Source organism: Meleagris gallopavo, chromosome 5, assembly GCF_905368555.1.
Source record: "Meleagris gallopavo chromosome 5, MGAL_WU_HG_1.1, whole genome shotgun sequence".
NCBI lineage: Eukaryota > Metazoa > Chordata > Aves > Galliformes > Phasianidae > Meleagris > Meleagris gallopavo.
This window is the reverse complement of record NC_139408.1, coordinates 29,880,715-29,893,484: the sequence shown is the minus strand read 5'-3', so window position 1 is coordinate 29,893,484 and position 12,770 is coordinate 29,880,715. Positions and strand designations below refer to the sequence as shown.

Below are 12,770 nucleotides of genomic sequence, written 5' to 3'. Positions count from 1 at the left end.
AAAACAGTACTAATGAGAGTGGATGAAGACTGAATATGAAAGTAGGCAAAATTAATAACTTTCTTTTTCCAGAAAGTGAAAGGTTTTTACACCAAAGATGATAATTTTTTACATGCTTTAATGACAATACAAACAGTTGCTGTAGATTCTACAATAGGTATCTTTGATTGGATATAAGAAGTTAAATGTTCCATGTCATTTTGAATGCTGTATGGTCCCTGAGGAGTACTGAAAGAGAATCTCTGAAGTTAGATGGGTATGAGAAAATCTATCATTCAAGGCTTTGGCAGACCCTTGACTTCTGTTAATATAATGAAGAAAATACTCCTTAGTAGTTTTAAAATAACCACGACTATTTCATTAGCATGACTGCATGCAGTATACCAACAATTCTTATTTTAACCAATCAGAATAATTGGAAAAAGTAATAGGATCTGCAACTTAGATAGTAGAGGCTAACCAAATACTTCAGTTCTTTCTGCAACGTAAAGGCTATGCAGTTCAGATTAAGTCTATGATGTTGTGCAAGGCCATTTATTACAGCTGTAAGTTTTTCCAATTTGTTTTTGCAAATCAGAGCTCCTTGTTAATGGTGAGCGTGCCAGGAATGCCACAGTTACTGGTTCAATATTGTGTTCAAATTGTTATAATGTACTCACTACCTAATTGCACGCTGGCTTAATGTAACTTTGCTTTTGTCTGAGGAAAGAATAAAAATTGTTGTTTACTCTCAGGCAGCTGAATCCTGTAAGAAGAAACAAACTCATAGAGCCAACCTATGCTGATTACATAGAGAGTAAAAGGAGAAAGAACTTAGAATGAATGGCTATACAACATGGATGCCAGTGTGACTGTCTTTTAATTTCTGCACATAAATCTTTGTAAAATTTTGTAACGATTTTATCATGTTCATTCTCTCAATTGAGAAATGTTTTCACTTGGCTATGTCTTAAAATGGCATAAATTAAAGGAAATTTCAAGATTACTAATTCCTTCCTATCCAACTGTGTACAGATCCTTAAACATAGGGTATTGGAATACCTTGCTGTTTATAGCACCCTTGCCCTTTCAAAGCCTAGAGTAACTCAGACTGAAAGGGACCTTGGGAGTTATTTAGTCTAGTTTTTTTTTTTTTTTTTTCAAGTGGGATCAACACTGAATTCAGGTGAGAGTGCTCAGAACATGCATTGCTGTGGAGTATCCAAAAGGAAATAAAACATTTCTCCGTTGAGATATTCCTTCCTTCTGAAAGCCGGCAAAATCGGTCTGTGGGGAGAAAAAAAGGAAGAGATTCTCTTTGCCAGTAGGCAGAATTTTGTGGAGTATAGTAAATACCCAAGGCTTCGCTGGAGTTTCTTTGAAAAGTTTTCCTTGATTTTCCAATCCTTTGATAGCATTCAATAACAATAAATTTACTTCCACCATTTTGTTTTCCCAGGTAGTACTGGAAATCAGAACAGATACTTTGAACTATAAACTTAAATAAATCCTTAACATGTTCTAAAATAAAGAATAGTCGAATGGAGCTTTTTTAATGTGAAGGAATGTAGTAAAGAGACATTAATAAAACATTCTAGTTTATGGCGCTGATTTGAATGAAAAGAAAATATATGAATATGTCTGTTTGCTGCAAATAAATGCCAATTAAGTTGAAAAAATACATCAACAAAATTATGCCTTTTGTTGATTTAAAATGGGGTTCACTTTCTCAAAAGTTTTAAAATGTCAGTCTTCATATTTTAAGCCAAGAGTTCTGTAATGCCTTGTGACCACAGAGACAGCAGTTTCCCTACAGCAGATGGAATCCTGTTTTGAAATGGGGTATTCTCATTCCAGCATAGTACTTGGCTCACTGTACTCTGTTGAACAGAACCTTGGTTGTGCTTGCATTTGAGCATAAATAAAATGAAGAGCAATAAATGTTTTTCTTTAAAAACTGTCATAGCCAAGAATTAATATTTGAGATTTCATATTTTATTTTGATGACCACATATACAACTAACAATGAAGAAATTATTTGTGTAGTCTGAGTAGGTAACATTCTATCACATTCAAAAGTCACAAATGACTCATGCAGAAGGATTTGATATCATTTTAATATTACTGCCAACATGTAGCTATCTTAGGGGCTCAAGATGGCATTAGGATGTTGTAATAGTTTAGTAGTAATCATAAAGTTTAGTTCGTTTTTGGAATAAGATGATAGGCCTTATAGAGACCATAATTGCTAAATACAAATATTCATTTGTAGGTTTATATTTTATTGTTACTATTTCCAACTAAGCACCACTACTTCTACTTATTTTATATGGGAGCAGAAAGTAGGAAGTAAAACTAAAATTAGCTGTTGTTTTTTTCCATTGTTGGCTACTAGGGTATAGAAATGTGTGCAGCAAGGTATGGATTACAGTAAGCACACTAGCAAGATAAGTGTGTATATATCAGTCCTCTGCTCTTATATTTGTCAATTTTGCATCTTTTTCTTTGCTTAAGTTGCTGCAGCAGATTGCAGTACTTTCAGCACAGTAACAATGTGCTACACTAAAAGATACCATTTGAGTGTACATACATGGATTATTCTTATTAAATATTGAACAGTCAAATTATCTAATTTGTCTCATTCAGTCTGCCATTCCTTATCTTCTTTCTCTTATGTAGGAGTTCTCCCATTTTCAAAATCTTGCCCTTCTAGTGTATTAAATAACTTGTGAAAACTGCTGATCTTCGTCAGCTTTGCCCCCCAAAGTTCATTTATTCCATTTGTTCCTTTTTTTTTTTTTTTTTCATTACTGTTGTTATTTTCCCTTAGACAACTTCCAGACTGTGATGTGAATTGTTTTTTTTTCAGCTTGATTCATTTGTGGCCTCAGGGAGATAAACAAAAATAGACTGTAAAGAGAGGGTGTTAGAGGAGAAAAAGATTGGATGTTTTGCTGCAAAGATACAAATACAAATATCTTACAGATCATATTTCTTACTACCTTTCCTTTTTTTCCATCATCCTCTAGCAATACTCTTTTTATAACTTATACTTCTAATAGCAGTTAGAAAATACACCCTCTCTTTACACACTACTATCAAATTTGCTAAAATCCTGGAGAAACTAGGCAGAGCGCAAAGAGCAAAACTTCACAGAGAGGAATTTATGCTCTATTGTTTAAAGTGAAAACAGCCTTCAGGGTCCCAGGAACATTCTGAAATGTGATATGTATTTTTTTTATTTATGTTTAGTGTAATCTGAAAGTACCAGTATCATTTTAGTTTTAACAAACAATATCTTAATTCATATTGCTTGTTTCTTGACACAGCTGTAATACTTAATGAAAATGCTTTCATCATCAGGGTGCTATGTAGAGATAATTAATTGCTGATCATTAATGAATTTGTGCTATTTCCTTGTGTTGTTCATTATTTAGTTGCCCCACTGTAAATATTTGTTGAAATGGTTCATCTTTATCTGTATGTGGTAATGAAATCCACATAAATATGGTGTGACATGATTTCCATATAGTTTTATATTCTAATGGTATCCCCAAGGAATACATTGTAATTTCATTCTACTTCATCTTGATGTTATTATGAGGTTTCAGCTAAAATTATTGTTGAAAGATGACAGCTAGATTACATTCAAATGAGAATGGATTAGCACTGTTACAGTGGATCATCTTTTACTCTACAGATGTTGAACATTCACTGAACAGAAAACTTGTTACAAGTGTGATTTATCAATGTCTAGCCTTTTTTCTTTTCTTAGCAAGAAATTAGTAAAAATTTACACCTCAGTCTATCAGAGAACTTGAAATTATAGAAAAGAAATAACCTAATACTCATTTTCTGTTTAATGACAAACATATACATACATCCAAAATTTGCCATTACAGAATTTGCTGTGTATTTCTGTCCTTATTCCCAAACTCAGTTTTGAAAGGAAAACTGTGTTATTGAAAAAAATAAAAAAAAAATAAAAAAAATTGCTCACTTTTATGATCCTGGGCTTAAAAATGTTACTGGATGTTCTAACCAAGCATTTGAAGTGGCTTTATGTTCATTGTTAAAATAAATACATTGTATTTTAACGTAATACATTGTATTTTAACAACGAACGTAAAAAATAAAGAAATGCAAAAGTAAAATATGTTTAAAATCCAAGTATTACTGATTTCTTTTTTTGCTGATTGTTGGATTATGGAGCCATCATTCCAAGTGTATTTTTTTTTATCTGCATATACTAGTTATAAGCATAAATGTAGCTAGCATAAAAGTATTTTGATTAAATTTTAAAATGTTTCTGCTTATTTTTTTCTAATTATTTAAGCTAGAATTTGAAAAGTATAATATAGTGTTCTTCAGACTACTAAACCAATATTTTAACAAAATCAGTAATCGCCGATTAGCTTAGGTAAAATGTTTAGGTTAGTTTAATAATTTAATTTTTTTTAATACATATTTACTTGGTAAAGGATTTTACTCGATTTTTCTTGCTCCAGTATTTATGGTGTTACTCCAAGTTTGAAGTGATTTTTAAACAATTAGAATCTGAATAGTTTTGTACAGACAAGTAGAAATCTTGTGAAATAAACTTTTAGCTGCATCTTAACAGCATAGATATGACAAACATTATTGTTCAATGTTGGAATATGGATTGCATTAAAATTCAGTTACTGCCTCAGTACGGAGATTATATGCCAACTTCTATTTTATGTTCATAGGAACTAAAAGAAAAGCAGGATTCTACTCTTAAACGTGACATTGATGGAATGGGAGTCCCAGAAATAAAATACGGTGATTCAGTCTGTTTTGTTCAACATGTAGCCAGTGCCTTATGGCTGACTTATAAAGCACCAGATGCTAAATCAGCACGCTTAGGGCTCCTGAAAAGAAAGGTAATGATTCTGGCTTTTCATTATTTGTTTTTTAGTTCTTTGTTGAATTAATGTTAGTTGTGTAACAATTTTAGTCTGTCCTGTTTCTCAGTCACAATGTGGCTGTTTGGGATTTTTTTGTGCTGTTTTGTTGTAAACAGTGGATGTTTTCACCGTAAAAATAGTTTCAGTTAAGAATATTAAGGGCAGGTTGGATGTGGCTCTGGGCAGTCTGGTCTAGTGGTTGGCGACCCTGCACGTAGCAGAGAGGGTTGAAACTAGATGGTCGTTGTGATCCTTTTCAACCCAGAAAATTAAAAAAACACGAAACAAAAAACCGACAGGACCAAATATAAATTTGCAACTAAGAAATTTGCTTAGCTATTTTCTCACCAGAAGAAATGTTAAATTTAGGCTAAGCACACGTTTCTTAAGGGATATGAATCATAGAATTGCTAAGGTTGGAAAAGACGTTTAAGATCTTTGAGTCCAACCACAACCTAACCAAACTAACAACTCTCAATGAACAATATTATGTGAAATTTTAAAATGTAATTGTGATGATTTAACAAGGACCTTGAATTATAGATGTTTTCTGGGAAAGTACTGAAAAAATGTATTGTAATCTGTTAACCAGACTTCGTAAGCTAATTAAAAAAGATATTAAAATTTTCATTTGCTATTCATAAAGTAACTTGGCATGATCAAAGTATTTTAATTTTATCTGAACTGAAACTTATGAAAAATATAATCATAGTGTGCATATCTTCAATCTTTATTTATTGATACTGTAGCCACTTGGAAAAATTCAAGCTTTGTACAAAATTATATTTTATTTATTTCTATTTTCTAACAGTATAGTGTGAAGGTTTTTTTTTCTAGGATCTATTTCTGTTTCAACATTACTTGTTGCTGCAAAATTGTCTTTCTTTATATCTAAAGTTGGATGTCAGTTTCTTATCCTGGGCAAATGATTTTTTTTTGCTGATAATAAGTGGTATACAGTATCTAGTGATTATTCAGTTTCATGTTTAAAACTGAAATAATACAATAAAGCTTCAATTTTAACCGTTTTTAATTCTCCTGTCATGTTTATCATGTCAGGCTTGTTGTCAACAATCAAGTTATTTTTTTAATAACTTTAAAGGTGATCTTATCAAAATGTGAAAAATCAGCTGATAAATCTGCAGTTTGGATTTCCTTTTAAACATCATCATCTTTTTAAACACAGTTTTATTTTAGAAGTCCTCCAACGTTTCATTAATATAAAACAATAAAAAGAATGGTCCAACTCAATGAGCTGAAAATCAAACAAAGGTGGCAAGGGGCCTACCTTGAATGGACAAGTAGCTCCTGATAAACTTAGTTCTAAAAGAGAAGATATAAAAAATGACTGAGGAAGAATACAGAGACACTGTCTAAGCATGCAGGCTTGGATTTAGGAAATGCAAAGCCTGTCTACAGTAAGATTTGATAAGGATACATAGGATAACAAATGGCTTCTTTAGATACACCAACAGCAAAGTGCAGATAAGGAAGAACATGAGCTGAATTGGACCAGGTGCCTAGTGACCAAGGATGTGGAAATGACTTAGGCACTTGGTTCCTTCTTTGCCTTACTCTTTACTGATAAGATTTGCATTCAACAATCCCAGGCCTTTGAGACCAGTGAGAAACTGCAGAACCAAATTTATCCTCAGTAGAGGAAGATCAGGTTAGCGCTCATTTAAACAAAGTGGAAATACATAAGACTGTGGAATTGGATGATACGCAACATGGGGGCTGAGAGGTGTTGTTTATGTCATTGCAAAGCATCCCTAGATAATTTTTGGAATGTCGTGGCAATTGGTAACAGTTCCTGATGACTGAAAGAGAACAAATGTTTCTCCTGTCTTCAGGAAAGACAACAAGAAGAATTTCATCATCCTCACTTAAATCCCTGAGAAGTAAATAGAACAAATAAATCTGGAATCCATCTCCAAATGTATTAAGAACAAGAAGGTAACTAGCAGTAATTAGTATGAATTTATGAAGACAAAATTGTTTGTGACCAACTTGACAGTCTTCAGTCATAAGATGGCTAGGTAGTTAAGGTGCAAGCAGTGAAAGTTCTTTATCTCAGCGTCACCAACCTGTTTAGCAGTCTCCTGTAACATCTTCATAGACAAAGTCACGAAGTCGGACTAGGTAGGTAGTCAGGTGGATTCTAATAAACTGGCTGAACTGTTGTGTTCAAGCTGTTGTGATCATTGGCACTAAGTCCTTCTGGAGACCAGAGCTGTGCCTCAAGGATCAATGCAGGCCCAAGTACAATTTAATATCTTCGTTAATGAACTTGTTGATGAGACAGCATGTGCTTGCAGATGGGAGAGTGGTTGATAGACCCACTGACTGTACTGCCATTCAGAAGTACCATCCTCAACAGGACAGAAAAATGGTTAGGCTAGGATCTCATGCTGGTTACCAGAGGGAAATGTACCAAAGAAGGGTATCCAGATATCAGTATGTGCTGGAGGATGACCAGCTGTGAAGATTGATTGTGTCTAAGTTGAACACAGCCAGTGAAGATGACCTGCAACCTTCTTAGCTGTATGAGGAAGAAAATTGTAAACAATGAACAACAACTGTCATGCCATGCTTGTAAAAGTCTGTATCAGTGTAGGTGATCAGGCTGTGAACTGTTTACAAGTATGGCACAATCATATTATTGATAGGAAAATATTGCCATCTTTAATTGGCCTGAATATATTCAAGTCAGAAATGCTATCTTCTTCTCTGGCATGACTCTGGAAGTTCAAGCCTTCAGTTTAGTGTTGGGTGTAGTGGTCAGAGTTGATGGTTTGTTCAAGTTCCAGGAAATCTAGAAGGATCACCTTTTTCCTATGTCAGAAGACAGCGTACAGCACTGAAGGTTGCATCTTCATCTTTTTCTTCAGTGGAGAATTTGCATGTGGCCATTCCGTGGTCTGTTGTTTTGATTCCAGCTCATCGTGGCTGCATCACATCTTTATCACTAGTAATGATGCAATCCAGGAAATTGTCACCTTTGGCCTGATATTGGTTTAGTAGCTCCTGATAAACTTACATACAGTGTTCCTTCTGTTCCTGTGAAACCATTTATGCGACTCACCTGGCACAACCTTTTTCAATACTCCAAAGTTACCACCACTGTTTCCAACACATGCAAGCTGATATTCAGCTCTGTACACAGTTCCTTGATCATAATCCACCAATTAGTGTGGATGTGTTGATCAAATCGTTTTTCATTTTGTGGTGTGATAACTGTGTATTGCTGTCTGGAATATGGCTTTTCTTTTGCGTCGCCCTCACTACCGCTGGAATGGATCACCCATTTCCTCACTGTGCTCACATCCACTGTTTGGTCTCCACAAAAGTTCAGCGAGCAATGATTAATGTGAATGGGTGAAATTATTTCTGAATGAGGGAATTAAATTGCACATTTTTGCTTCATATGCACTTCTATGTCAGATGCTATTCTGTCAGAGTGCCTTTCGGCTACAATCTGTCTCATAGCAACATGTAATATTGGTGGGAAGGTTCAACGTATTTCTGCCTGCCACTAATATCTGCCTCTGACTTTATGAACCATCATAATAAAATAGAAGGCATTACTTTTGGAGTATATACATTTGCATACATGTCCATTGTGTGATTGTAGTAAGCAAGATCTTGGTTTTAATTTCTCTTTTCAGGAATGATTGAAGAAGGGATCAGTGTAGGAAGTCTAGAATAGCAATAATCTGTAAAACAATAAATTAGTAAGAAATTCTAATCCTTGCGTGTGTACACAATAGAGTGAAAGCAAAATTGTATTTTCCTGCTATTTTCATTAATCCTTAATAAAAGGAAGAAAAATTGCTGTTTAATATTGCTGTCAGGTCACCGTGACTATTTTAGATACCTACTGTATTTCCACTGATCTTATAAAACATCTTTTTTCTATTGATTTCCCTCTTTAAAAAGCCTTTCAACTTTTTTAAGCATTTAAAATTTTTTTTAAGCAAATATGATCTTTACTCAGTATATTGTTAGCGAATTTGTATTTTGTGTTATTTAATGGAGTGGTCCCAGAAAATATGCATAAATGACAATTTTTTTTCTTTTAGGCAATATATTATTAAAAAAAAAAAAAAAGGCTACTATGTCTTGAAAAAAACCATGATCTCATTTAGTTATACAACATAAGTGGTCACAAAAGGACAATATTTGGCTAGTTTTGTTCATTCCTCTCAATAGCATGACTGACAAGAGAAACTCTGTGCCACAGCCATTTAATATTTTCTTAGTACAAGATTTATTCACACTATCTTCCTTCCTATCGCTTCTTCCTTTCCTATCGCTACAACGATGGGATTCTGTCTCCCCAGTGTCCCATTTTGTTTCCTGCTTAGTGAGAAGACTTTTGTGAGCTATGTGGTGTTGAAAGTAAATTGCAAGGTGTGGCAGCATTAGTATCCTGTCTGTGAAAAGTTTTGTTTCTCTAACATCCTTTCCAGAATGTGGAGCTACATGAAACGTAATGTGGAATCTATATTACATTGCCGAGTGTTTTTTATTATTAGTTGTGATGGGAAGAAACATTCTTCAGTTGCTGTTCATTTAGGAGACAGGAACACCCCTTGCTGTGTTAACTGTGTTATTTCGGCTAACAAACTCATGCACAGCATGATCATATATAAAAGAAGTTCTTGAAAAGAAATAAATATGACTGATACATAAATTATTCTCCTTTAAGGTAAAGTTATCAAGATAGTTATTCAGAAATGTCTTCCAGGTGTTCTACATCACATTTCCACAGTTTCTGGAGTCTTGATAATCTCATAAAAAAAAGTCTCACAGAGCTCGTATTTCATTCTTACAAAAGTAGTATAGAATTTTAATGATTCAAAATGATCAAGGCTTATTTTAGTGAGTTGTCTAAAATTTTGCCAGATTTTTGTGGAATACTGAATATTTAGTGGATATTAGGGAAAATTGAAAAGATATCTGCCATTGCTTTAAGTTCAAGTATGGTTCTGTTAAGAATCCAACATAATGTATCGAGAATAGTTAGATGAATAGTTAATAGTAAATTCTGTTGCTCCTTTAGCTGTGTTGTAATTATGTTTATCACTACAGGTTGATTTTTCTTGTTAGTAATCTTCTTGTGCATCAATCTTGTAGTGGATTATGCTTTAAGTACTGAAGATCTTTCCCTGACACTCAGAATATAGAAATAATGACATTTCTTCTTTCAAATGGAAAATAAGTATACAAACAGCAAATTTCAGGAGTATGAAGGTACATAAAAATCTAATCTCTGAATAATTCTTATTTGAAACTGACAAATTTGTATTTAGTAAATATTCAGATAAAGTGAGAACCAAATAGTAGCTACTACTATATGTCTTTAGTTTTTTCAGTATAATATGTAAAAAAAAAATTATTTTGAAGAAGAACTTTTAAAGTATCAAAGGTTTTTAAAATCATGACTGTGTTCATTATTGACTTTCAATAGGTTATATTACACCAGGAAGGTCATATGGATGATGGTCTAACCTTACAAAGATGTCAACATGAAGAATCACAGGCTGCTCGAATCATTCGCAATACTACAAGCTTATTCAGCCAGTTTATAAGGTAGATGTTATTATCTTGTATACAATATTTTGTGTTTGTTGTAAGTATTCTGAAATGAGAAGAATGTCTCTAACAAAATTCTTATTTCCTGTTTCCAAATATTTGTATTTAGAAGAAATGTTTTTTTTTTTAACTTTGTCATTTTGATAATTATTGCTATTAAATAGATAAATCTCAGCTTAACAAAGATCCTGTAGGTGTACCTTGAAGCCAGACATAAACTGGGCCATAATCTAGTTTAAAGAACAGATGTCGAAGTATCTACATTATATTAGCAAGGATTCTACAGTAGCTATAAATTGAGAATATTCAGAAAAGATTTTTTGTATTTTTCTTGGTAAACAAAATACTATATTTAACTGTATTCACATTTGTCAAATCATTTGAAAGTAAAATAGATGATTACTACTAAAAGCTACAAGTCCTTGCAAATGAACAGTAGAAGAAAATACAAAATAGATCTCTGGAGGGAGATCACCTTATTTCTTTCAACATCTTCGCAGCAACATTTTATTTTTACCTTTTAGTTACCCATCCTGTTGAATTCTCTGTCACCTTGGTGGTTATCTGGAAGACTTAAAGACCAAAGGGACAGTCCTCTCTCATGAACCTTATGCTGTTTCACATTATACACAGTAAGAGCAGTTAGGGCAAAAGGCTAAACATCTGCTGAGAAAAGAAAAATAACAAATTCTTCACTCATTTCTGTCATGTAGATGATTATGTGAGCATTCCTAAGTGTTTTGTTTAAACCAATACGTTCATACTCAGTGAAATAAGTTTAAGGATATTAAAAGTCAGTAAGGACATATTAGCAGAGAGGCAGTAACTATTATCTGATTTGGTTATTTTTTTCCTTAGTGGGAACAACAGAACACTATCACCCATTGCCCTGCCTGTTGAGGAGATGGCTCAGACTCTGCAAGACCTGATCAAGTACTTCCAGCCTCCTGGAGAAGACCTGGAACATGAGGATAAGCAAAACAAGCTTCGGTCCCTCAAAAACAGACAAAACCTATTCAAAGATGAGGTAGAGAGAGATTACATTACATTAATGTTATGTATGTATTCATGTTCAGAGCAATCTAAACACAGTCATTTATACACGTATGATATATAATGTAAAGTTGCATAGTTTGTGCATGTATAGTAAGACTGTAATGTCAAGACTGTAATGCCATATAATAACTTGCTGTTCTTCATTTTTCATGGAAACACTTTGTACAAGCCACGAACTCTATGTAATAAAATTTGATCTTAATACTTATAGGCATCCTTAATCAGATGCCAGCGATAAAGAAATACTGTGTTTAAAAAAATATATATTTTTTTTCCTACACAGTACACATGCTGGATGCCTGAAATGAATAATAAAGCTTAGATGAATCATAGATGTTATTTCTGATGTCTTGTCCACCTGGGCATGAAACGAGAAATTTTTATGTCTAGAAGTTGGGAGAAGACTACTTTTAGAGGAGGATGTGTGTTACATGATTGTAGAATTGCTATTTTCTCAAAACAAAGTTGTGCTTCTTTTTAAATTTGGAGAGACACTTTGATTTCTTGCAAGTTTTCAATACCATTTCAGTCTAAAATCAAACTAAAGTTAAAAATTTGTTCTAGTGTTTTAACTTGTTTTACAGATATTTTATTGACTAGCAAAATTTCCAGCCTTATTAATCAAATAAAATTCCTTTGCGTATAGACTTTTTTTTCCTACGTAAGGAAGATACTACATATAAAATAAGTATTCCTAAAAATTGTAAAATCCTTTATTGTCAGCTTTGTTTATTCCTTACCCCTTATACTCTCAGCAGAGAAAGGGGAGATATAAAATCTTTCTCAAACAAAGGTAATTTCGACTTAGGAAAATATACGTTCTGATCTTGTAAGCACAGTTTTCTTGTTGTTATTTTTTGTTTGTTTGTTTGTTAAACAAGGATTATGCTTTTACATATACAGTTTAAAAAAAATTGTTAAAAGGACAACCTACGCTTCTTTCGTATGTAGATGACTTTCCTCTCTCTTATGTGTATCTAGGGAATGCTGGCACTAGTTTTGAATTGCATCGATCGTTTAAATGACTACAACAGTGCAGCTCATTTTGCAGAAATTGCAAGAGAAGAAAATAGTACAGCATGGAAAGAAATTTTAAATCTCCTTTATGAACTGCTTGGTAAGTTCTTCAATTAAAAAAATTAAGTTAAAAAATATATATATTCTACTTGCTGCTTCACTGCCAAAGAATATTTTGTATGCTATCATTCT

General features: G+C 33.2%; 1 protein-coding gene across 1 annotated transcript in view; it reads left to right on the top strand.

The window, feature by feature from the left end:
- The window catches only part of RYR3 (ryanodine receptor 3), a gene marked incomplete at its 3' end in the record, with an annotated part of 190,716 nt that overhangs the window by 53,436 nt on the left and 124,510 nt on the right, over positions 1-12,770 (top strand). Inside the window, 4 exon segments of the mRNA NM_001303211.1 lie at positions 4,710-4,883; positions 10,381-10,502; positions 11,364-11,532; positions 12,543-12,678. Coding sequence (NP_001290140.1) covers positions 4,710-4,883; positions 10,381-10,502; positions 11,364-11,532; positions 12,543-12,678 — 601 coding nt within the window.